At 46.7% G+C, this 26703-nt stretch overlaps 1 protein-coding gene across 3 annotated transcripts in view; it reads left to right on the forward strand.

Moving 5' to 3' along the window:
- Positions 1 to 2777: 2777 nt before the first annotated feature.
- Positions 2778 to 26703, forward strand: part of RGS3 (regulator of G protein signaling 3) — a 136747-nt gene continuing 112821 nt past the window's right edge. Inside the window, exons 1-5 of one of the 3 annotated variants that reach the window (XM_054500929.1) lie at positions 2778 to 2931; positions 3093 to 3273; positions 20835 to 20885; positions 24387 to 24445; positions 25466 to 25560. In XM_054500929.1, the coding sequence (XP_054356904.1) occupies positions 3171 to 3273; positions 20835 to 20885; positions 24387 to 24445; positions 25466 to 25560 (308 nt within the window). In that variant the 5' untranslated portion in view covers positions 2778 to 2931; positions 3093 to 3170. Of the gene's footprint in view, positions 2932 to 3092; positions 3274 to 4750; positions 4979 to 20834; positions 20886 to 24386; positions 24446 to 25465; positions 25561 to 26703 lie in introns of those variants that run through there. The other 2 variants (XM_054500932.2, XM_054500930.1) reach the window with 2 other exon arrangements.

Here is a 26703-nt window from a genome sequence, read left to right on the forward strand (position 1 = left end):
CATGGGTTTCACCATATTGATCAGGCTGGTCTTGAACTCCTGACCTCAGGTGATCCATCCATCTTGGCCTCCCAAAGTGTTGGGATGACAGGCGTGAGCCACTGCATCCAGCCTCTATTGTATATTTTCTATTTAATTAACTTCTATTCTTACTTTTATCTTTTACCTTTGGTCTATAGTTTTCTGTTTCTAACCTTACTTGGTTTTTGTCTTTGTCTAGCTTTCTACCTAGCGCTGACACATCTGTTTTTTCCTATGTTCTGAAATAGTTAAAACTACGTTAGCATCATCTGTTTCTTGAAGATCTTATAGAATTAGCCTCTTAAAACTATCTGGATTTTCTATAATTTTGTTGAATAGAGTTTTGGTTTCCTTTTCTATTTTATCTATAGTTAGTGATCTATTAAAAATTTCAAACTTTTTATCAATTTTACTAATTAATACTTTCTAGAAAATCATCCAGTTCCTTTCAGATTTTCAAATTTATACAATAAGGTTGCAATGGTTTTCTCTTATAATTTAAAATATTAGCCAGCACGGTGGTTCATGCCTATAATCCCAGCACTTTGGGAGGCCAAGGTGTACAGTTCACTTGAGGTCAGGAGTTCGAAACCATCCTGGCCAACATGGTGAAAACCTATCTGTACTAAAAATACAAAAATTAGCTAGATGTGGTGGCGCACACCTGTAGTCTCAGCTACTTGGGAGGCTGAGGTATGAGAATTGCTTGAACCTGGGAGTGAGCTGAGATTGTGCCATTGTACTCCAGCCTGGGTAACAGAGCGAGATTCTGTTTCAAAAAAAATAAAGAAAAAGAGGCTGGGCTCAGTGGCTCACACCTGTAGTCCCAGCACTTTGGGAGGCTGAGGCGGGCAGATCACCTGAGGTCAGGAGTTTGAGACTAGCCTGGCTAACATGGTGAAACCACGTTTCTACTAAAAGTACAAAAAATTAGCTGGGCATGGTGGTGCACACCTGTAATCTCAGCTACTCGGAAGGCTGAGGCAGGAGAATCAGTTGAACCTGGGGAGGCGGAGGTTGCAGTGAGCAGAGATCGCGCCATTGCACTCCAGCCTGGGCAACAAGAGCGAAACTCTGTCTCAAGAAAAAAAAAAAAAAATCACCTGTATATTTTGGCTTTCTCTTCCCTAAACTTGCTTATTTCTGGTTTTCTGTATACGTTTTGCCAGAGGTCTATTTTACTGAACTTTTCAGAGACAAGGCTTTGGTCTTATTGTTGAAGTCTATTTTTTTGAGAATAAATTTCACCTTTAACCTTATTTCCTTTTAAAATTTTCTTCTGGCCAGGCGCAGTGGCTCACGCCTGTAATCTCAGCACTTTGGGAAGCTGAGATGGGCGGATCGCAAGGTCAGGATATCGAGACCATCCTGGCTAACGGGTAAAACCCCGTCTCTACTAAAAATACAAAAAATTAGCTGGGCGTGTTGGCGGGTGCCTGTAGTCCCAGCTACTCGGGGGGCTGAGGCAGGAGAATGGCGTGAACCCAGGAGGTGGAGCTTTCAGTGAGCCGAGATTGCGCCACTGCACTCCATCCAGCCTGAGTGACAGAGTGAGACTCCGTCTCCAAAAAAAAAAAAAATTTTTTTTTCTTCTGAATTAGTTTATTCCTCTTCTAACTTTTTGAAATGAATTTTTAGTTAAAACACTTTAAATCTTTGTCATTTTCTAAATAAATTATCCCCTTGAACTTTCTGCTCTAATTCCATCGATCTGTCTTTTCTTTTTAGTTTTATATTATTTAACATCATTTAACATCTGGTAGTCCAAGTTCCCTTTATTATTACTTTTCGAAGTTTTCTTGGTTATTATTGGGCTAGATGATCTCTTAAAGTCACTAAGATTCTTTGAGAGTTATTGTGAAAATGCACCCAAATAAATCCATTTAGTCCCTTCTTTTCAAACTCAAGTATTCCTTATTCTTCCAGATATAGTCAGTCTTTAAAAAAATGCCTAAAATCATTGCTCGATACTTTATTAAGTGCTTCAAATCAATCTGTGTATATGAATATGGTATATATGTAGTGTATGTGTTTTGTGTGCATATGTCTGTGTGATGTGTGTGCTTGCATATATGCATAGGATGCATATATAATGTGTGGGGTATGTTTGTATATGTATGTGAGGTGTGTATGTACTGTGTTTATGTATGTGTATATGTGCATATGATGTGACTGTGTGTGTACATGGGATATGTTAAGGTATGTGTATGTATGTGCGCAGAGTGTATGATTGTTATCATGTGTGTGGTATGATGATGTATGTGTGGACTGTGTGTGGACATGTGTGAGGTGGAAGAGCCCCAGGGGGTGCTAGAATGCTCAGGACATGTGAGAAGGCCAGGCTTGGTCAAACTCTCCTGTCTTCTTGGGGAAAGCAGGGCCATGATCATGAGCCTTTCTGGATGTTGCCTGTGGACAGCAGTGTGAGTTAATAGGGCTGGTCTCTCCTGAAGTGCCCTGCCCAAGCTCCCACTCACCTCTCTCCTCCATCTCTCGAGGAAAGGGTGACCGACCTGTCCTTTTAGGAAAAGGAAGCTTCCAGCACGCTACTGAGTAAAGGAGCCTTACTGGTGGTGGTGAAGGTGATACCATCAGAGGGGCCAGCTCAGGATCAGGCTGGCCTTGCAATCTTCCAACTGAATAGGTTAGCTGCTGAGTGGGGCAGGAGTCAGGAGGGGACCTACAAAGCAGTGGAATCTTTGTTCCCATTACCGGGTGTAAGTGCCCAGTGTGGGCCTCAGTCTTTTCTCTCCTAGGTCACATTCAGACAGCACACCTCTGCCCAATTCTCCTTCTGGATCTCACCGTCCTGAGTGTTGCACCTGCAGGTTGCTCACAGCCTCTGGAGCCCACGATAGTTTCCTCTTTGGGAGAAGGCTCTACAGTGGTCCCTGGCAAAGTTGTGAAGAGGTGACTATCATCTCAGGCACATCACCTTCCCTTTCCCAGTGGGCCTTCCTTTGCTCTGTTTCCTGAACACCATGCTTTCTAGTTCCTCCTGGGTGTGAACACACCTTGCATGGGGCATCTTCAGGCCATGGCTAACTCATGCTCCCATCTTGCTCCTGCAGGTCTGCCACATCTCTGCACTCAGTGTCCTGTCTACATCCTGTGGCTTGAGCCTGAGTTTGCCCATATTCCCTGGCTGGATGGAGTGGCTAAGCCCTGATATCACTCTTCCCAGAAAAGATGAGTGGACTCAAACTTCTCCAGCCAGGAAGAGGATCACGTACGCCAAAGTCCAGGGTGCAGGTAAGTCCATCTGTCACTGGCTTGAGGCTAGGAGAGTGGACCTGCTCTTGTTAAAGGCAGTGTTCACCATGTGTGTGTGTAACCAGGGTTGGAGGGGGAGAGCGGGGTGGGGTGGGGGTGCAGTAAAGAGCAGGGCAGGACTTCACGAAGTGCCAGGACTCAAACAATCCTACGGCATTTATGTGACTTATCACCAGTTTGCTGATTCAGGGCTCCTTCTCCAGTTTCTGCTCCTCGCTAGTGGCCACCTGACCCTGTGGCATTTGCTCCCTCCACCTGCTGTTGGCCATGGGGCAGATGTGTAGGCCAGGAAGAATAGGACAATGGCGTTTGGGGCAGACAGGCCTGGGTTCAAATTTCAGCTCTGCCTATTCCTAGCTCTGCAAACCTTGGGCATGTCACCTGTCTTCTCTGCCTGAGGTTCAGATTTCTTCCTGGTAAATTGGGGCTAATACTTATTAGACTTACTGTGAAGATTAACTGAGATAATGTGTGTAAATTGCGCAGCTCAGCCTCTGGCATCTGGTACTCAACACATAACTCTTCTCTCCACTTTCTCTCTTGCATCTCGCCATCTTGTTTTTGAGTGGATCACTGAACCACGAATATCCACTTGGCGATGAAGTCTGGGGAACAGGGACAAATACCAACACTTCCCATTTTTAGATTTACACGAGACTAACAGCTTTCCTTCCCACAGTGGCAACAGTCAGAGATTTGCAGAGCAGATGTCTTGGTGTGAAACTGCTACCGGGAGGTGTCCTGTAAATGTTTGCCGACAAAGCAGCAAAGCAGGGTTTGACCTTCCAGCTCTGCCTCCCCGCACCGGGCTGGGGGATTCACCCACCCCACTCCGTTTCCTGTGCCTTCCTCTTTCTCAGAGGCTGTGGGCCTGTCCTGCTGTCCGATGGCATCAGGCTGTGGGACGGGGGGCCATCAGGTTGGTTGGAGCAAGCTGCTCCCATCCGGACCCGTGTCAGGCAGCACTTGTTCAAGAGGAGGCTCAAGAGAGTGATCCAGGACGCAGGGTTTGGGAAGAGGATGCAGCTTGGTGGGGGGCGACCTGTCCAAGCGCAGAGAACACTTTTCCAAACCTCACTGCCCTGGACCATCGGGTGCTCCTTTGCCTTTGCTTGGATCTAATGATTATAGGCCTGAGCTTCAAAGCAGGTTATAAACTCGACTAATTGCTGGTCTAGGAGAGCTGGAGGAGGAGGCCAAGCCTGCCCAGAGTGGGCACCCTGGACTGGGGCTTCTCGTGGGACTGGCCTTTCCAACCGGGAGCGCGGTGCTGGGGCCGGGATCCCCGGGGTGGCCGCACCATCCTGCTGGCTTCTTGGGTGGCTGCCCTCTCTGCTCAGCGCGGGTCGGCGGCGCCGCCTCCCCCACCCTGGCCCAGCTCTGCTCCGGCAGGTGGAACTCTCCCCATTCAAACCCGCGCGGGCCAATCAGGGCCGGGCGCGCCCGGGCCGTTCCAACGCGCGGGGCAGCCCTACCTCCCGCTCGCGCTCCTCCCGCCCTGGAGACTCCGGCGCAGGGGGCGGTGAGCCTGCTGCCTCGGTTACTGGGGAGCAACACAGCCGCCTCGGGTTGCCGGCGCTCCTGTCCGGGTCGCAGTGGGACGCCATGGAGCGCTCCCTGCACCGCGTCTCCCTCGGGAGCCGGCGTGCCCACCCGGACTTGTCCTTCTACCTCACCACCTTTGGTAAGTGCCCGCTGGAGCTGGCGGCAGGGGCTGCTTCACCCTGCTCCCAGCGCCCAGAAACGCAGGCCCTCGTGGTGACAGGGCAGGCTGGGAGCAGGTGCTCTTTCTATCTAGGGGCACCTTCTCTGGCCCCTTTCTCCTGTGACTGCCCAGGAGGGGCTCAGGGCACAGGCTCAGTCCAAGCAAGCTGCTGGACACCACCTGCTGCCCGGCCATGGGTGCCAACTGCGGTTGGTTCTGCCTCACTTGGCTGGAATAATCACGCTGTACTTAATCTTTCAGAGACCTGGGTTGTCACCACGGAGTTTCTCATTAGCAAGCAGCTCAGGTTAAATCAAGGTCTTGTTATAGCAACTGGAGATCTCATTCACCCACTTTCCTTTGGCTCAGGGAGCGGCCAGGTGCTGGGCCCTTTGGCCCTGCTGCCTTGTGGGGAGGCTGCAATCTGACCTTGTTGAGTATCTGAGCCACACTGGACATGGGAGACTTCCCTCCTCCAAGAAAGAACAATCCCTTAGGAGGGTCCCAGGGCTGCCTCAGGGTTTGAGGTGGAAAGAAATGAACAGTAGGCTTCACTCCCAAGCCCCTAGGTAGCAGACTGAGTTCCCCCAAATAACAGCTGGGCGGCAGCTGCCCAAAGGCCTGGGCAAACTACCGCCATAGTAAAGGGAACAACCCTACCCTAGAGGGTAACCCTTCATTTCCTCACTGGTCCTGCAACTCTCTGTGGAGAGGGGTTATTTTTCCTCTGTGAAGACTTGAAACCAAGAGATCTTCCATGAGCCAGTGGCAGAGTTCGTAGCTGAGCTCAAGCCTTCCAGAGATGACCTGTCCAGCGCATTTTTGTTTGAACTTTCATACAATTTCCTTCTAAAGGTTGGGGCTATTACTGAAACATAACTGGACATTGCCCAGCCTTCAAAGACAGAGTGCCCAAGGAGTTTGGTCCCTCCCTGGGTTCCTGGCTCTTCTGTTTTCAGGCTTACTCCTGCTCAACATATTTGCTTTTCCACAACCTGCTTTTTTTCCTTAGGGGTAGAGGGAATGATGGAAGAGCAGTGGCTTGGCCTCTGGAAATTGCCTGACGTCTGGCAGCAGGAATTCACTGGTCTAGTTGGTGGACGATAAAGGGCAATTAACTAGCCATCATTTGTTGAGAACTTGCCATTGCCATTCCTTATGCCAAGTGTTTTACCTGCATTATCTCACTTAATGCCCCAGCCTAGGAGGCAATTCCTGCTAACCCCATTGGGATGCAGGGCTCTGTGAGACAAGGGTGGTTTCCAGGATGATCTGTATTGGCTGGGGTAGGACTGGTCAGGAAAGGGTGTCAGGGAGCTGTGAGGCCCTCTTACCTTAGCTGTGTCTTGATTAAAAAGTAAAAATATGTTTGCTTTTTTCCTCCTTATTATCATGGTTACATGTGTTTACTGCTGAAAACTTAGTGAAAAGAAGAAAGTGAAAATCACTTGTAATCTGACTTCCCAGGGAGACCACTGTTAACTTTCTGATTTATATCCTCCCATGCTTATTTCCACACCTATTTCTGTGTGTGTATGTGTGTGTGTGTGCGTGTGTGTATTTAGGGGTCAGATTTCAACACAATTGAGATCAAGTTTGTATGGACAATTTTGTAACCCATATGTTTCCCTTAGTGGCCTGATGTGAATATTTCCTTGCATCGGTCCATGTTCTTCTATTGGATTAATCTCCCTGCCAGATCTGGGAAGTTGGGGAGGGTTCAGGCCAAGCAGGGAGTGGATCTTCCTGCCCAGCCATGGCCTCAGGGCTGAGTCCAATGGGTATCAGGGAAGGTTGCTGCTTGAACAAGTGACTGTGACCTGAGTGTGCAGGAGGCAGGCAGGAGCCTGGGTGGGGTGGGAAGCCACCTGCTCTTATTTGTGCAGGCTCCTCTCACATCTCTCTGAGGATGCTCATGAGAGCATTTGAGAAATTCTCTCCTGTTTCCTGCGCTGGCTCTGTTTCCTTGGGTGCCATTTGTCGTGGTGCCCCTCTTTCAGGCTGCTGATTTTCTTTATCCACTGTGATCTTCGCTGATCTGCTTATGAGCAAAGATTCCTATCAGTGGTTTCCAAACCTTGCCAAACATCAGAAGCATGTGGGGAGCCTGTTAAAAATACACAGATTCCTAGAATCTTCTTCTGGAGACTCTGGTTTAATAGGTCTGGGGTGGAGCCTGAGAATATGAACATTTAAGAAGCCACAGAGTGTTCAGACTGTCATCCAGGTTAGGAAGCTATGGATTCAGAGTCAGTTTTGGTAGCAATCGGGACCACTTTTACTGTGAAGGTTTTGGCTAAGTTTTTTCTCAGTTCACTGGCCTTTCCTTAGCATAGTAGGTAGCCCCTGGCCTTCTACAGTGAGCTTTGCCTTGGTAGAACCAGATGAAGATGTTGCTTAGCTGGTAGTTTCCTGAGCACAGACATGTAAAGGGAGCATAATCATCTATGGAAATATAAAGAGACAAAACTGTTTTGATCAGAATTCCCTTTGGGGAGAGTACTGCATGATATATGTATTTGTGTGTGCACATGAACACAACCCCTTGTTCCCCAAAAGGGGTATGTTCAAGTGACATTAATTGAAGGACACTGCCTTCTGAGGAGGTGGCCTTACTTCAGGGGAAGGGAGTAGGCAAGCTGAGGCTAGGACCCAGCTACTCTAGAGGGATTTTTTTTCTTTATTGTGAAAACTGATGTAATTTGAAGTCATTATAGGTATACATAGTATTTTTCTCCAGGATTATATATTTTATTTTGATTAGGATATTTGCTGATTTTTCTTATAAGAGCTTTATTGAGATATAATTCAGATATATACAATTCACTCATTTAAACCATACAATTCAATGGTTTTTAGTATATTCACAGAGATGTATAACTATTATCACAATTTTAGAACATTTTCATTCCCTCAAAAAGAGACATTATGCTCTTTAGCTTGTACCATCCTCCCTTGTCTATTGCCCTAAGCAATCACTAGTCTATTCTCTGTCTCTGTAGATTTGCCTATTCTGGACATTTCATATAAATGGAATCATATTTTTTTTTGTGACTGACTTCTTTCACTTAGCATAATGTTTTCAAGTTTAACCCATGTTGTAGCAGATATCAGTACTCCATTCATTTTTATGGCTGAATAGTATTCATTGTATGGATATACCACATTTTAAAAATTTATTCATCTGGTGATAAATATTTTGGTTGTTTCTCCCTTTTGACTGTTATGAATAATACTGCCATGAACATTTGTGAACAAGTTTTTGTGTGGACAAATGTTTTCATTTCTCTTCATATACACACAGTATATACCTAGGAGTAGATTTGCTGAGTCCTATGGTAACTCTGTTTAACTATTTAGGGAACTACCAAACTCTTTTCCAACGTAGGTGTATCATTTTATGTTCCCATCAGCAGTGTATGTGGGTTTTGGTTTTTCCGCATCCTTACCAAAACTTATTATCTGACTTTTTAATTCTACCTATCCTAGCGGGTGTGAATTGATACTCATTATAGTTTCGATTTGCATTTTCCTGATGACCCGTGATGTTGAACATTTTTTCATGTGCTCATTATTTATATATCTTCTTTGGAGAAGAATGTATTCAGATCTTTTGTTCATTTTAAAATTGGGCTTTTTGTCTTGTTATTATTGAGTTGTAAGATTTCTTTATATATTCTAGATGCAAGCTCCTTAACAGATATGTGATTTCCAAATATTTTCTCTCAATCTGTGAGTTTTTTTCACTTTCTTGATAGTGCTCATTGAATCCCAAACTTTTTTTTGGGATGGGGTCTTGCTCTGTTGCCCAGGCTGGAGTGCAGTGGCATGATCATGGCTCCCCTTTGACCATGCAGCCTCAATCTCCGTGCCCAAGCGATCCTCCCACTTCAGCCTCCTGAGTAGCTGGTAATACAGACATGTGCCACCATGTCTGGCTGATTTTTCTTATGTAAAAAAAACTTTTTGTAGAGATGAGGTTTCCCTATGTTGCCCAGGCTAGTCTTGAACTCATGGACTCAAGCGATCTCCTGCCTTGGCCCCCCAAAGTGCTGGGATTATAGGCATGAACCACTGTGCCCAGCCAGAACCCCAAACATTTTTAATTTTGATGAAGTTCAATTGACTTTATCTTTTGTTACTTGTACTTTGTGTTATATCTCAGAATTCACTGCCAAATCTAAGGTTCTGTCAGTTACCAAGAGATCTACCTGTATGTTATCTTCTAAGAGTTTTATAGTTTTGACTCTTATCTTTAGATCTTTGATCCACTTTGAGTTAATTTTTGTGTATGGTATGAGGTAATAGTTCAACTTCATTCTTTTGTGTGGCTATCCAGTTGTCCCAGTACCATTTGTTGAAAATACCATTATTTCTCTATTGGATGATCTTGGTACCTTTATTGAAAATCAATTGCCCATAGACCCACAGCTTATTTCTAGGCTCTCAATTCTATTCCATTGATCTATCTGTCTATTATCATTCCAGTATCATACTGTCTTGATTACTGTTGCTTTGTAGTACATTTTGAAATCAGGTTGTGTAAATCCTCCAATTTTGTTCTTCTCTTTCAAGATCATTTTGGCTGTACTGGGTCCCTTGAATTTCCATATGAATTTTAGGCATGTTTTATATAGAAAATAAAAAAACCCAAGTTCACAAAAATGTTGAATAGATAGTTTTAAAATATCATCTTGAAGGGATACCAACTTATTAGTTTGACTGATGAAGCAAATTATTAACTTACCTGGGGTCTCAGAACCACATTTTAACTTGCTTGGGATCTCTAGTCACCTGGATATGGTGAGTGGTCAGGAGAGAGAACAGGTTGCCTTTTTTGCAGGGCATCTGGGTCTGGAGATGATGGGCAAGCTGGACATGTTCTGAGGTCTGCAGGTGGCTGTGGACATTGGGTGACACAACGCACCTCTCTTTAGAAATGCCAGCCCCCTATGAACCTGCAAAATGAAAGCTGTCAGGAGCAGCTCTAAATCCAGGCTCTAGAGGACTGCCTGGAGTCCCTGATTTGCCAGAGGGAAGTTGGGAAGATGTGGTTCTGGAGGCAGAGTAGACTTAGGAGTGTCATTGATTTGCTCGGCATTTTTTTTTTTTTTTTTTGCCTCATGTTTGTTGTGTTGGTACAATGTTAGCTGGGGCCTGTTTCACTCCTTTCTCTGCCTCTCTTTAAAAGCCATGGAGATAAATAATTCATTTTCTGTAGTGAGAGTGAAGCTTGGGAACAGATGTCAGCCAGCTGCGTGGTGTGTTGGGCAGTGCACGGTCAGGCCCTGAGCTGGAGGCCTTCAATGTGTCCCTGCCAGCTACCCCTGGCTGGCACGTGTTTCCAGTCCCGCTGCTCTGAGCCTGGGAGATTCCCTGGCATGGCTGGGGAAACCTATCCAACTGTTTCTCAGGAGCTCATCATTTGCTGGTCATACTCCTCAGCATTTATTGGCTTTTCTGTCATTCAGAGTCCATCTGCTCGGGAGCTTTCAGAAATTCCTTAAAGTTTCTGGCCTGTAGATAGCCCTTTGTCCTCTTTTCCCATTCTGCTTTGTATGTTCTTTTTAAACATTTAAAAAATTTTGAAATATTACACACACAGACAGAAAAGTGTCCCCCAAATAATGTGCAATCCAGTGACTTATCACAAAGAAAATACCTTTGTAACTTTCACCAGAGTCAAAAATTGAACATTTCTCGTATTTAGAAGACTCATGTTGATAATGTAGTTTTTTTCTTTATCATTTACTTCAAAATATTTTCTAATTTTCATTGTCATTTCTTTTTCAATCCTTGGGTTAGTTAGAAGTATATTTCTAAATTTCTAAATATTGGGGATTTTCTGATAATATTTTTATATTTACTTTGCATTTTAGTCAGAGAATATACTCTCCATCCTTTTCATTCCTTGAAATTCGTCAAGATTTACTTGATAGCTCAGCATAGAGTTAGTTTTTTTGTTGTTGTTGTTTCGAGACTGAGTCTCACTCTGTCACCAGGCTAGAGTGCAATGGCACAATGTAAACTCACTGCAGCCTCCCCTTCCTGGGTTCAAGCGATTCTCCTGGCTCAGTCTCCCATGTAGCTGGGATTACAGGTGCCCACTACCATGCATGGCTAATTTTTGTATTTTTAGTAGAGATGGGGTTTTACCATGTTGGCCACACTGGTCTCGAACTCCTGACCTCAGATGATCAACCTGCCTTGGCCTCCCAAAGACAGTCAATTTTTATAAATGTTCTTTGTGTACTTGAAAAGGATTCTGCAGCAAATGGGTGCAGTATTCTTTGTGTATGTCAAGTTTAGGTGAAGTTTGCTCTTTATATTGTTCAAATATTCTGTATCCTTGTTCATTTTTCCCGTTTTCTCTGTCAGTTACTAAGAGAGGTGTATTAGAATTCCCACTGTGATTGTAAATTTGTCTATTTCCCATTGCAGTTCTGTCAGTTTTTCCTTTGCGTATGTTGAAGCTATATTAACAACATACAGATTTAGAATTATTATCTTTCTGGTGAGCTGAAATTTTTATTATGAAGTCTATTATTGTTATGAAGTCGTCTTTATTTCTAGTAGGGATAAAGTCTACTTTTCCTGATATTAACATAGTTACCCAGGCTTCTTTCAGTTAATATTTGCCTGACATATCTTTTTCCATCCTTTTTCTTTCAACCTTTTTGGATCTACATTGTAGGCATGCTGTGTCTGCTACAAAGAATAGGCACATGGCTGGGAGTGGTGAGTGGCCCATGCTTATAATCCCAGCACTTTGGGAGGCTGAGGCAGAAGGATCACTCGAGCCCAGAAGTTCGAGACCAGCCTGGGCAACGTAGTGAGAGCTCATCTCTACAAAAAATAAAAAAATTAGCTGGGCATGATGGTGTGCACCTGTGGTCCTAGCTACTTGGGAGGCTGAGGCAGGAGGATCACTTGAGCCTAGGAGGTCAAGACTACAGTGAGCTATGATTGTGACACTGTACCCTAGCCTGGGTGACAGAGTGAGACCCTGACTCAAAACAAACAAACAACAAACAAACAGTACAGGCACAGAGTTGTTCTTCTTCTTCTTATTTTCTTCTCAATGCAGACCTAGGATGATATTTTCCTTCAAAAAATCTTTGTTTGTTTGTCAGGTGCTTAGGGTCACTGGGATAGTCTTAATTCAGTGTTAGGACTGAGAATACTTGAAGTCGAGCTGTACTCCCTGGAGGAGCTGTGTCTGATTACAGTTCACCCTATTCCTATGGAGCAACCCTTCAGGGTCCTTACACAAAAGATGGGGCTCAGAAGAACCCTGCTTCTTGGTGGGCCCTGGTCCCTAGTTCCTATTCCTCTAGCCCTGAGAGGCAGGCAGAAACTCACTCAGCCTCTTGATCTCTCAATCAGCCCTCTGGAATTTGAAAACACCCCAGGAGAAAATTAGCCCAGAAAAACACTAGGCTTCCTTCTACAGTCCTCCGTCCCCCTAGATCCTGCCTGGTAGCTCCTCTCTCTCATGTTGTTTATCTAAGAAGATCCTTTAACATATTTTGTTTAGCATTTCTAGTTTTCCTCAGTGGATCTGTCATCCCAGAAATGGAAGTCCCTTACATATGTTTTCTAAGCTTTTTGAGTTGGTTTTTGTTTTTTTTCCTCCCTTTCTGCCTCTCTCCCTCCTTTTCTCCTCCCTCCCTGCCTCTTCCGTCCCTTCCTCCCCCCGCTCCCTCTCTCCATCCCTCCTTCCTTTCTCCCTGCCTGCCTGCCTACCTGCAGTTGTCCGAGCAGGCATTACTGGGGCTGAAGGGTCCCTTTCCAAGATGGCTCATTCACATGGCTCTCGGCAGGAGGCCTCATTTCCTTGCTACCTGTAATTAGGAGGCTTCTGTTTCTTATTGCAAGGACCTCTTCGTAGGATTGCTTGAGCTTCCTTATTATATGGCAGCTGGCTTCCCTCTAGGCAAGTGATACAAAAATGAAAGCAAGAAAGAACTCCCATAAAAAGATGAGTAACCCAGTTCAAAATGGATAAAGGATTTGAATAGACATTTTTTTTCCAAAGAAAAATTGCTAAAAACACATGAAAAAATACTCAGTGTCATTAGTTATCAGGGAAATGCAAATCAAAACCACAATGAGATACTATTATACTAGAATGACTATAATAAAAAAAGAGACAATAACAGGCGTTGAAGAAGTTGAAGGGAAATTGGAACCCTTGTACATTGCCGGCCGGAAAGTCAAATGGTGCAACCACTTTGGAAAAGTTTGGCAGTTCCTCAAACAGTTAAATGTAGAGTTACCATTTGACCCAGCAATTCCACTCTTTTTTTTTTTTTTTTTTTGTGAGACGGAGTCTTGCTCTGTTGCCCAGGCTGGAGTGCAGTGGTGCGATCTCTGCTCACTGCAAGCTCTGTCTCCCTGGTTCATGCCATTCTCCTGCCTCAGCCTCCCAAGTAGCTGGGACTACAGGCGCCCGCCACCACGCCCGGCTAATTTTTTTTTTGTATTTTTAGTAGAGACGGGGTTTCACCATGTTAGCCAGGTTGGTCTTGATCTCCTGACCTCATGATCCGCCCAACTTGGCCTCCCAAAGTGCTGAGATTACAGGCGTGAGCCACCGCACCCGGCTTAATTCCACTCTTAGGTATAAATCCAAGAGGAATGAAAACACATGCTCACACAAACATATGTACACACACACGTTCATAACAGCATTATTCATAATAGCCAAAAAGTCGAAATAACCCGAAATATCAATCACCAGATGAGTGGATAAACAAAATGTGGTATATCCATACAATGGAATATTATTTGGCCACAAAGGGAATAAAATACTGATATGTGCTACAATATGGGTGAACCTTGAAAACATTGTGTTAAGTGAAAGAAGTCAATCACAAAAGACCATGTTTTGTGTGATTCTATTTACATAAGTATCCAGAATAGGCAAGTCCTTAGAGACAGAAAGCAGATTAGTGGTTGACAGGGGCTGAGGGAAGAAGGGAATAGGGTGTGACTGTGAAAGAGTATGGGATTTCTTTTAGGAGAGGATGAAAATGTTCTAAAATTAGATAGAGGTGATTGATTACAGAATCCTGTGAATATACTAAAAGAAAATCACATGCTTTAAATTGGTGAAGTGTGGCCGGGCATGGTGGCTCAATGCCAGCACTTTGGGAGGCCGAGGCGGGTGGATCATCTAAGGTCAGGAGTTCGAGAGCAGCCTGGCCAACATGGTGAAACTCTGTCTGTACTAAAAATACAAAAAATTAGCCAGGTGTGGGTGGTGCATGCCTGTAATCCCAGCTACTCAGGAGGCTGAGACAGGAGAATAACTTGAACCTGAGAGGCAGAGGTTGCAGTGAGCTGAGATCACGTCATTGCACTCCAGCCTGGGCGACAGAGTGAGACTCCATCTCAATAATAAACAAAATCGATGAAATATATGATATGTTAATTATATCCCAATACAGCTGTTAAAAAAGAAGGAACTCATAATACCTTTAATATCCTAATGTTGAAAGTCATCCATTGTAATTTCCACCACTTGTATTTGTTAGAAGCAAGTCAATAAGTCCAGCCCATGTCTGAAGGGAGGAACTAGGCTTCATCTCTTGAAAGGAAGGGTATCAAAGACTTCGGGGACAAATTTTAAACCCATCATAGGTATAGAGAGGCTAACAGTGGGGGCCCTGGACTGCCTAAATGCAAACCCCAGCTCTGCCATTTACTGGCTGTGTGATTTGGACAACCTGTTTTAGCTCTTTTTTTTTTTTTTTTTTTTTTTTTTGGGAGCTGGGGTTTCACTCTGTTGCCCAGGCTGGAGTGCAGTGGTGTGATCACGGCTAACTGCAGTCTCAGCCTCCTGGGCTCCGGTGATCCTCCCACCTCAGCCTCCTGAGTAGCTAGGACTACAGATGCACACCACCATGTCTGGCTAATTAAAAAAAAAAAACATTTTTGGAGAGACAGAGTCTTGCTATGTTGCCCAGACTGGTCTCAAACTCCTGGCCTCAAGTGTTCATCCTGCCTCAGCCTCCCAAAGTGTTGGGATTACAGTTGTGAGCCACCACGCCCAGCCAACCTATTTACCTCTTAATAATCTTCAGCTTCCTTGCCTGTAAATTGGGATAAAAGTGGTAAACATTTCATGGAGTTATTGTGAGGAGTAACAGAAATAAAAAGCTTATAGTAAAGTGCTGAGTACCTAGTAAACATCTAAGAAACATTGACTTTGTTCTCTTCACGTGTGTGCCTAGCCTGGTAGTTCACTATGGCCCTGAACTCTGGGTTGAGATGTGCGTGAATCCTGTAGGATGTTTGGATCTGAGCCCCCACAGGACTGCTAGCCAAGATTAGATGCTGACTGCAGTAGATTCAGGAGTTTTATTTTACCAGCTTGCCCAGGATGGACCTAGAATCCCTTGTGAGTGATCCAAGGAAATCTAAATTATCAAGAGACCTGAATGCTAATTTATTAGTTTATGCTGAAAAATAGAATTTCTGAGTAGACTAGAAGACTTATGCTGACCAGAGCAATCTCCTTCTGGAAGGAAAAAGAGCTTGGGAAACTACATTAATATCAGCTTTCACAGGAAGCAGAGGCCAGGGGATTGAACTGACCCATCACAACTTTTATCCCAGCGCTGTGAGTCCTATGTCCTCACCTTCGCAAACCAGGGCCACTTTTTTGAATGGAACTCAAGGTTCCCCTTCTTTTAACACAGTAGCGATGGGAAATTCTCATGGGTTATGTCCGTAGAGCTGTGTGGCTGCCTGTTTCCCAGTGCCACTACAGCCTACCATTTCTCCCTTAGATCAAGCAGGCAGTGAAATTGGTAAACACACGCTTCACTCTTTCTGAGCCTGGATCAGGGCTGGGGTGTGGATGAGGCAGCTGAAGACTACAGAGAGAGGGCGTGCCTGGCGTCTGGCTGGGCTCCCTCCCTCCTGCGAGGAAGACTTGAGTACAGACGTGTCCTCGTAAATGGAGGGGAAATCTGTGGGTGTTAGCGACTGGCTAGGCTCCATGTAGACCCAACTGCCTTCGTATGTTTGTTTGGATATCATCACCCTTCCTGTAGCTTTTAACATGTGACAGTTCTTAAATGGGCAGTGGCTTCTGGGGTGAATTGGATTTTAGGATGCCTGCTGCTTCATGCTAGCCAGGCAAGTCCATCATAGATGTATTCTCTGCACATCTCAGGGTGGCATGGGCTCCCGCTGGGGCACATTCCGGCTGATCCCTGAGTCTAGCAGAGGTGTGCAGTCCCCATCTACTTCCTTTATTTTCAGAGTATGTCTCTTTCTGACTGTGGCCTGTGGGTTAGAGTTCATCTGTGGTTCTCTACTGAGTATTGTCTGCCAGATTGAATTTTTTTAGCTGGTGTCCACATCCATTTAAAAGTGCCCAGTAAGTCTGAGCCCTTCAAGTCCTGTGCCCAGCAGAATTTGGGTTTGTTGCCTTTTCCAGGCTTTCTGAAGCTCACTCCCATCCAGTATTTTTCCTGCTATATGGGGCCCTGTCTATTCTCCCTTTGGCTCTGGGCCCTGGTACACACTTGCAGCCTCTCTGGGCATCCATCACCACCACCTTTTGCACATAGTGTTGGTGCCCACTGCAGTCTCATGGGAACAGGGGACATGCCCTGTCCAAGGGCCCTGCCCAACCTCGATGAGGATGACTTCAAGCCCTTTAGCCTGAATGCTCCCCGCTTCTAGGGAGGGATGGGGAGTGTTGAAAAAACCAGAGGTGTAGGGTCGGGAATATTATTGAGAAAAGTTTTAGGTTTTTGTTTTTTGAGGCAGGGTCTGGCTCTATCACCCAGGCTGGAGTGCAGTCGTGCAATCATAGCTCACTACAGCTTCGACCTCCTGGGCTCAAGCAATCCTCCTGCCTCAACCTCCCAAGTAGCTGAGACTACAGGCACACACCACGGTGCCTGGCTATTTTTTTAATTAATTTTTTGTAGAGAAGGGCTCTTGCTATATTGTCCAGGTTGATCTCAAACTCCTGGGCTCAAGCGATCCTCCCACCTCAGCCTCCCAAAGTGCTGGAATTACAGGCATGAGCCACCACACCCCATAAAGACAAGTTTTTAAAGGAACAAGCAAATTTCAGAACAGTACATAGGGTATGTATCTGTGGAGGGAGGTTGGGGGGGGTGTTCTGAAAGGATGCCAAATTAGCTGGTGCCTTGGTGAGCTGAAGACTCCAGGGATTCAGCCCTACTTCCCCTTCACCTGGAGGTTTCTTTCTCTAGATTGGAGACATTTCTAGGAGGCTGCCCTCTATTTTTTTTCATTTTCTTTTTTTTCCTTTGAGACAGGTCTCACACTGTTCCCCAAGGTCCAGGCTAGAGTGCAGTGGTGTGATCATGGTTCACTGCAGGCTCAACCTCCTGGATTCAAGTGGTCCTCCCACCTCAGCCTCCCAAGCAGCTGGGACTATAGGATGTGCCACTGTGCCCAGCTAACCTCTTTGTTTCTTGAGAAAAGCTGTGGCACCTGGTGCTGTCCCTGATGGTTCTCTCTACCTCTGAATTTGAAGGTTGTGTTGGCAAACGCAGCGGACACAGTAGAAGAGGTGCATGCTAGAGGGCTGTGGGTGTTCCAGAAGACTGTGCACAGGAAAGAGTGCTGGAGTGGGGGTAGAGTTCTAATCTCTGGCTCTGGATTCTCTGGGCCCAGAGCAAATCACCTTCCATCTCAGGCATGACTGTTCTGGCTACAAAATGAGGAGACTGGACAAGATGACTTCAGGGGCCTGTGAGTCAGACATTTGGTGGAGTAGCCTGATGGGGGGAAGGAGGGGGCAGGCATGGCTGAGGGAGGGATCTTGTGAACTGGGGCAGGTGTGTCCTGGCCTGGGGAGCCTGGAGTCTGGTCTGCTGGGTTTGGTTTCTCTGCTGTAACAGGGTACAGGGCACCCTGGCCTTCCTGAGAAGCCCCTGGCTGGCAGGGCCTGGAACGGCAGCAGTGCAGTGTGGTGCAAACTCGTCTCAATCCCGAGTCAGCCTTTGCCCCTGGGCCTTTGTCAGCCTCCAGCTTCTCACTTGGCCTTGCCCAAGTCCCTGTCCTCGCCACTGGGCTGTGAGCCCTGTGAGGGCAGGCCCCTGCCCAGCCTCGTGCAGATGCCCAGCAAATATTTGCTAAATGGAATTAGTGACCATTTGTGTCTGGAGATTTCTTGATCCTGACTTCTGGGCAAAGGGCCACTGTTAGTTAGGTGATAGGTGTTGTGGAGCACAGGGGTTCCTGTGGCTTTCGGATCCAAGCATGTTTGTGCCAGAGCTGGCTTTGCACAGGTAGTAGTTTCAGAAAAAATGTTTCATGTTAAACATAGGTGTCTTTGAGTTGGTGAAATTCAACCCATGACTGCTGGCTTCGTTTGCCTGTTTCCAAACCTCTCTCTCTCCCACCCCACACTAGATCGGGCACAGTTTTCGTAGGTTTCTCAGCTCTAGGGAGCCACAATGAAGTAATTGCTCAGACTTTGAGATAATGATACCGTCAGTTCTCCCGGTGCCTTTCATCCAAGGAGTCCTCCTCACCCGCCAGCGTTATCTGATCACAGCTTGGAGAGTGCCAGAACCCCTGTTATTAGCTCCACCTCACATCCATGGCCACTGTGATCCTGAAAGAAGAGGGCAGTTAGGGCTGGAACTGAAACAGGATTCCTGGGCTTCTGAGATCCGGGTCCTGGACAGGAGAACTGTAGATATTTCTGATGGATGAAGGGCTGGACTAGGGTTTGCGGGAGCCTGAATTGCTTGGGACTGAAGCTTATCCACCAGAAGTATGAGGGCCAAGTGATGTCTGGGTCACAGTGATTGGTGGACTTATGCAGAGTTAGGAGACATGAAGGTTCTTCAAACCTGTTCTCTAACCAGAAACAAAGCACAGCCCCAGCCGCCAGCCTAGTTTCAAGAGGCATGTCCAGAGCTGGCCAGATGGGAAGATAAGGGGATGTCTCACCGTGCTGTGAGGGATTGTGGAAGGACTTTGGAGTTCAGGTCTAGAGGAAAGAGCCCAGAGAATGCAGAACTAGATCCGGGCAATGAAAGTTACTGAGAGGCCACTGTTGGCTTAATATAAGATGCAGCATTGAACAATCAGAGCTCTTGCAAAAGGGAAAGGGCTCCCACCGCAGGAAGCAAGCTCCCCATCGCTACAGGTGCCTGAACAGAGGGAGGGCACAGCTAGCCAGGGTCGTCACAGATGGAGCCATGCCTGGGCTTTCTGGTAGATGGCCCTGCCCTGCTTTCTGATGTCTCCAGTGCCTGTCCATGGGGTGGACTGAGTTCAGCAGCTTTTTGAGGTCCCAGGGAAAGTCTACTGGACTGAGAGAACATTTTCGATGTCACCGAGGAAGAGGAGTGTGACCCTCTCTCTTCTCTGTCTTGGCTGGAGGCCATTGGGTGTCTGTGAGGATGACCTGAAGTTTTGTCCTGTTTTTTCTTTTTTTAAAAAATTTAAACAAAAATGGGAAAAGCCAGGGGATAAACCTCACCCGGCCACGCATTCTTGCCCTGCCTTCCAGCCTCGTCCTTCTGTTCTCTTTACATGTCCCCTCCCTCCCTGTTCTCTTCCCTTCCTCCCTGCTCTATCTCTTCCTCCCCTCCTTTCTCCTGCCTCTTTCCTTCTTCCTTTGTTTCCTCTTTTCTTTCTTTTTAATTATAGAAGTGCTATAGTTCATGGATATATTCAAATTATTAAAACAACAATTGTGATAGATTGAAATTCCTCTTGACTACCCTCCTCCAATTCCTAGTCTGTTCTCTAGAAGGGATCACTGTTTTTAATTTGTCATCCTTTCAGAACCCCACCTCCCCCGCCAGATACATACCCTAGGTATTGTTCTGAAATTTGCTTGTTCCTTTAAAAACTCATCTTTGTGGAGCGTGGTGGCTCATACCTGTAATCCCAGAACTTTGGGAGGCTGAGGTGGGAGGATCACTTGAGCCCAGGAGTTTGAGACCAAACTGGACAACACAGCAAGACCCCTTCTCTACAAAAAAATTAATTAAAAAATAGCCGGGCACCATGGTGCGTGCCTGTAGTCTCAGTTGCTTGGGAGGTTGAGGCAGAAGGATTGCTTGAGCCCAGGAGGTTGAAGCTGTAGTGAGCTATGATTGCACGACTGCACTCCAGCCTGGATGATAGAGCCAGACTCTGTCTCAAAAACAAAACAAAACAAAACAAAAACCTAAAACTTTTCTCAATAATATTCCCCTGCCAGGTCGTATGGAGCTCCTCCATTCTTTATAACAGCTCATACTATTCCATATACGGCTATGATGGTTTACTTCACTATTTCTATATTGATGAACATTTCAGGTATTTCCAGTTTTTCCTTAAACAATGCTGTAGTGCCAGCCTTTGTGTGCACGTGTGTGTGTTTGTCTACGATAGTGACCTGGAATGAAGACTTTTAGGTGGAAGAATATGCACATTTAAATTTCAGTAGATCTTGGCAGAAATTACCCTCTATTTGCACTCCCTCCAACAGAGAATGGGAGTACTTGTTTTCCTACACCTTTACCAACATTTGACAACGGCCCAGCAGTGAGAGCTCCCAGCATCCACCTGGCTGCCCGTACAGAAGTGAGCTCCCCATCACCAGAGGGGCACAAGAGAGGCTAGAGAACCACTGCTGGAGGCATTCGAAAGGGACTCCCGATGTGGTGGGCAGGGCTGAACCCTGTGGTTTCTGAGGTGCCTGCCAGCCAGAGACTGTGAGTCTTTGAATGGCTTCACATGAACAAAAGAGCATTCCTGTCACCTTTCCTCCAGTTTTTTCCACCACACCCACCAGGGAGCTGAGGCAAGGTTGTTTCTATTGCTGTTTCCTTAGGTCAGCTGAGGCTGTCCATTGATGCCCAGGACCGAGTTCTGCTGCTTCACAGTGAGTATGGCTTTGTGCAGGCTCACCAAGGAAGGGGCGGGCCACTCAGCTTCCTGCTTGGGGCTGGGGTTGGGGGATGGTGGCACCATGGGCCAAGGCTTCTTTTCTCATCCTTGTATAGTGTCCTGCCATGTATCCATTGATAAAAGCCAGTATTCACCTGGGGCTCTTTCTACAGAGCAGCCCTGGTCCTGCCTTGGATGTGTCTGGAGTCTACATGGTAGACCTTTCTCATTGACAGGCTATAGCTGCCCCTGGGTACCTCAACTTCCTTCTCGGCCCCAGCAGAGCAGGGCCACAGAAGAGTTTTCCTATCTTCTCTCTCTTCTTTATTCCATCCTTTCTTCTTTTCTCTATTTTTCTCAGTCATTCATTTATTCATTGGTTGACAGGCAGCATAGTATCATGGTTAAGATCATAGTCTTTGGAGCAAGACCACTATAATTTGAACCCTGGTTCTGATACTTGCTGAGTGGCCTTGAACAAGCTCAGTTTTCTCATCTGTCAAGTAGTGGTGGTAATACTGTGTATCTTACAGGTTGCTACAAAGATTAAGTGAGTTACTATTAGTAAAGTGCTTAGAATAGTGCCGAACTTGTAGTCAATCCTGTATAAGTTTTTGTTAGATAAAATAGAAAACTGGCCAGGCATGGTGACTCATGCCTGTAAACCCAGCACTTTGGGAGGCCGAGGTGGGCAGATCACGAGGTCAGGAGTTCAAGACCAGCCTGGCCAACATAGTGAAACACTGTCTCTACTAAAAATACAAAATAATTAGCCGGGCGTGGTGGCAGACGCCTGTAATCCCAGCTACTTGGGAGGCTGAGGTAGGAGAACTGCTAGAACCCGGGAGGTGGAGGTTGCAGTGAGCCGAGATCATGACATTGCACTCCAGCCCAGGTGGCAGTACGAGACTCCGTCTCAAAAAAAAAAAAAAAGAAAACCATACATTCCAAAAATAGCGATTGAGCATTAGCTCTGTGCTAGGGGCTGGGAACACCAAGGAGAAGCACCCACCCCTGTCTAGATGGTGTTGATGGGATGCCAGGGAAGACTTGGTGGAGGGGGTGATGCCTACACGGTATCCTGAAGGAGGAATGGGCCTCAGCCAGGCAGAGAGGAGCAGGGAGGGTGTGGCTAGCACTTCATGCACAGGGCTAGCAAGTGCAAAGTCCTGGGGGTCAGAGAGAGCAGGATGCATTTGAAGAGCTGTCTAGCATGGCTGGAGCACAGCACAGGAAGAGTTCATACTCCACCTGTTTGTCTGTCCATGTGTCCATCCTTCCATCCAGCGCATGAATAGTTACATGAGTTGCTCTCATGGCCCCCACTGCCAGGACTCTTCTGTTTAGCCCAGAAGGCCCTGTCTATCTCTCCAGCCTCCCTGGCTCTTGCCGCTGAAGGTACCCTCCACCTCCAGCTCTATCCAGTTACATGCACTCCCGTGAATGCATCTTGCTTGCTCCTGCCTCTGTGCCTTTGCACCTGCTGTTCACTGTGCCTGGAATAACCTTTCTTTTTTTTTGAACCCCTTTTGAAAAATAACTCTCCCCCTGCTCTGATTTTGCAAGAAATATGCCTGCCTTCATCATCGTTAAGACTCAGGAAGGAAGGCTCATTTTGCCTTATTATTTCTGCCTCCAGGAATCATCCCCCCGACCCACCTGTCTGGGCTGGGTTTATTGCTTTCTCCTTTGTGTCTTTGTCACAGCCCTGACTACACTGTGCCACCTGTGTCTGGCCTCTCTGCCAGACTGAGAATGCAATGAGGGCAGGGACTGGGTCTGGTTCATTGCCACTGCTGGCCAGAGAGACCCAGGAGGTCACCAGGCCTGGGTCCTGCCCTCAAGAACCACGCCCTTGAGGGAAGGGATGCACACGGAAACAGTAACCAGGATACTGGGCAGAGTAGACTAGTAGGCACCTGGGTCCTCTGGTCCTGGCCATGGGAAGCCCAACGTGAAGTTCCCAAGGAGCAGCAGAGGGGTGTTCTCTGCCTGCCAGGGCCTGACTCCAGCTGTGCAAACAGTTTTTGCAAAATGCATCTTGGCCTCCACCACTCCATTTGTCCTGCACAGTTTGCTTTGGCTTCACCCCAGTCTCAGGCCCTTCATCCCTTCCCGCTGGTCCCCACTCCTTCCATTGGCTTCCCAGACCTTGCACCTCAGACTACTAGGAGCACTGTCTGAGCTGAACCCTAGGGCTCAATGAAAACCAGATGTAAGGCTGGGTGCGTTGGCTCACGCCTGTAATCCCAGCACTTTGGGAGGCTGAGGTGGGCGGATCACCTGAGGTTGGGAGTTCGAGACCAGCCTGACTAACATGGAGAAATCCTCTCTCTACGAAAAATACAAAATTAGCTGGGTGTGGTGGCGCAAGCCTGTAATCCCCGCTACTTGTCAGGCTGAGGCAGGAGAATCACTTGAACCCGGGAGGTGGAGGTTGCAGTGAGCCGAGATTGTGCCATTGCACTCCAGCCTAGGCAACAAGAGCGAAACTCCATCTCAAAAACAAAAACAAAAACAAAAAAAAACAAAAGAAGAAACAAACAAAAAAAACCAGACGTAAAAGAAAATAGAACTGAGGCTTAGGTTCTATCAGGTCTATTGTCTTCTTTCTATAGACCTCAGGCAAATGGTGCTGCCTACTCTTGTGACCACACCTGCACCCACCCCACACCTCTCCCCTTGCCTTTATTTATTATTATTTTTCTTTAGCAAACATTTTTTGAGCAATTACTTATTTGCCAGGCACTCCTCTGAGCACTTCAGACACATTACCTCATTTAATTGGCACAACTACCATGTGAAGTGCATGTTATTATCACTAAAGCATTAAAAATGGCAAATTCTGTCCCATGCAAAGCAACTCACTCTAGCTTATATGGTGAGTAAGCGGTGCAGCTGGGATTCATGCCTGGGTCCGTCCACCCCTGAGGCCCCAGCTTGTGACTCCTGTGCTGTGCTGTCCGCCAGCCACAGCACGGCTCACGGCACACCATGAGTGCCACAGCATGGCATTTCATTCCAAGAAGGCAGTCTTGTGTGGTAGAGCACTGGGCCGGGAGTCAAGAGACATGGGTTCCAAATCCAACGGTCATTCCCATTGTTCTGTGATTGTGGGCAAGTTTCTTACTATCTTGGGCCCCCCTCGAACCCTCATTTTCCCCATTACATGAAGGGTTGGATTCTATAAACTGTAGTTCTCTTCCAGCTGTAAGATTCAGGGAATTGAATGTACCCCGTAATGCACTGATGAGCGTGCTGCCAGAGCGTGGGAGATGGTGGGAATGGCCTAGACCGGAGCAGGTTCATAGCCAATGGTGGTTATGCAGATTAAGGGCCTAGTAGTAGGGGCCATAGCCCTGCTACTCACAGATACGCTTTTCTTTTCAGGTCTCTTTATTTGTGTGGGTGGATATGTCTATATGTGTCTCTTTTTCTCGCTGTGTGTGTGTGTATGTTTCCATTCATCCACCCCAATGTCTGAATTCTCTTTTAGTTATAGAAGGTAAAGGCCTGATCAGCAAACAGCCTGGCACCTGTGATCCGTATGTGAAGGTATGTGGTGGGGCCGGAGGTGGGGAGCGGGATATTGAGGGGCTATGTCACTGGGCTCAGTCCCAAGGTCCCAGCACACCTGTGGGGCTGGTGACCTTTGAGGAGGCAGTTGCCATCTCACTCATCTTCTCAATAGGCATTTATTGGGCCCAGTGCTGGGACAGACCCATTCCCTTAGCTCAGCTGGGTCCCTGGGGCTTCCTGCAACAGCCAAAATCTTAAGGGCGATCTTGGTCATCTGTATAGGTGGGCACAGTGAGTATGTGAATGGCTGAAATCCACAGGTAATCCCAAGACCTCTTGTGAAAAGCACCGTTTTCACCCACTTTCCCCCCAAACTAGGGGCAAGATGGCCAGATTTGGGCTGTAGAGTGGAAGGAGTGTCTCTGAGGGCTGGAAGATCCTTTTGGGTTGGGCTTCTGCTGTAAAGACAGGGTCCTTGTAGGGGTGGGGCTCTACTTTCAGTGAGAGCCAAAGGCCAGGAGCTTCCTAAAGTGTGGCAGCTGGGGTTCCAGGTGCTGGCCCTCAGCATTCTTCCTGAAGCCTTCAGGCTGATCAGAGGCCCCTGCTGGCAAGAACTTTATCAGGAGCAGGGCTAGAACAGCCCTGGGTTGAGAACAAGGATTTGGGGCCTTGGCAGGAGGCTGACTTGGAGCCTTTGTGAAGGGAGCACTCAGCAGCTGCTGCCTTAGAAGAGAGGAGGCCTTTTGCTTCTGGGGAAACCACTCTGCTTGGGGGAAGAGCAGAGATGATAAAGTTGTACCCCAGCTCTGGCTGGGCTGTGGCTGCCTTTTTGGTACCACCCACCATGAGGCCCTGTCCTGGCATTTGCCTCCAATGTCTCTTGCCCTGGGCTCCTTGTTCCCTTGCAGCATCTGACAGGGGACTCTATTCTGTCCTCTGCAGAGGCTGACTTGAAGGACCCTGGGAAGCCTTTAACTTGGAGATGTGCAGAGTCAGTTGCTGGGCTTAGGTGGGCCATGAGATCCACTAATCATGCTTCCTTTTTTCCGATTCAAGATTTCTTTGATCCCTGAAGATAATAGACTACGCCACCAGAAGACGCAGACCGTTCCAGACTGCAGAGACCCGGCTTTCCACGAGCACTTCTTCTTGTAAGAGTCTGGTGCAGCTGGGCCCTAGAAAGGAGAGGGAAGGAGTGTTTATCTGGAAACAGCTCTGTTTGCCAAATCTAGAACTAGATCTATGCAAAAAAAAAAAAAAAAAAAAAAACCAAACCAAAACAAAAAAAACAGTGCCTTCTAGAGGATGTCTTTGTTTTCTCACTCACTTGTGTCCTTACATCCCTGGCACCGGGCCCAGCAGCGAGGTCCGCAGTGATAAGGTATCACTTGGCTAGCTCTCATAACTAAAATGCCCAGCCTGGGGCTGGCAGCCCATAAAAAGTGTAGGCAATTTCCCACTGTGCCTTGGGCCAAGCTTTCTCCTTTAGCCGAAGGAATTTTCCAAGCTGAAGGATGTTTTGCCTCCCTGCCCCCCTTTTTACTTCAACTTTCTAACCTCTCCGAGCCTTGGCTTCCTTATTTGTAAAATGGGGCTAATAATAGTAGCAACCTCAGAGAGCTGTGGGGTATAAATGGGACAGTATAACATAACACAGGGTACCAGCTATTATTGTTATTATTTCTTTCCCCAATCTCTGAACTCTGGGGCCAATGGGAAGGTAATGGACATTTTGTATTTTCCTATTAGTGAAAAGTAATGATAATATTTTGGTTTTTTTCTTACTACATAAAGTAATTTTGGTTATGATAGGAAAATAGAAAATATAGATGAGTAAAAAGAAGAAAATAGAAAACACCTATAGCCCTCCTACTCACAGATACGCCCTACTGTATTTCTTTTCAGACTTTTTAATTTGTGTGGGTATGTTTGCATATGGGTGTGTATGTTTGCATGTGTGTGTGTATATGTCTGTGTGTGTATGTTTACAAAAACTGAATTTTTTTTTTTGAGATGGAGTCTTGCTCTGTCACCCAGGCTGGAGTGCAGTGGCACAATCTCGGCTCACTGTAAGCTCCGCCTCCCGGGTTCACACCATTCTCCTGCCTCAGCCTCTGGAGTAGCTGGGACTACAGGCGCCCGCCGCCACGCCTGGCTAATTTTTTTTGTATTTTTAGTAGAGATGGGGTTTCACCATGTTAGCCAGGATGGTCTCGATCTCCTGACCTCATGATCCGCCCACCTCGGCCTCCCAAAGTGCTGGGATTACAGGCATGAGCCACTGTGCCCGGCCC

The sequence above is a fragment of the Pongo pygmaeus genome, chromosome 13 (assembly GCF_028885625.2).
Source record: "Pongo pygmaeus isolate AG05252 chromosome 13, NHGRI_mPonPyg2-v2.0_pri, whole genome shotgun sequence".
NCBI lineage: Eukaryota > Metazoa > Chordata > Mammalia > Primates > Hominidae > Pongo > Pongo pygmaeus.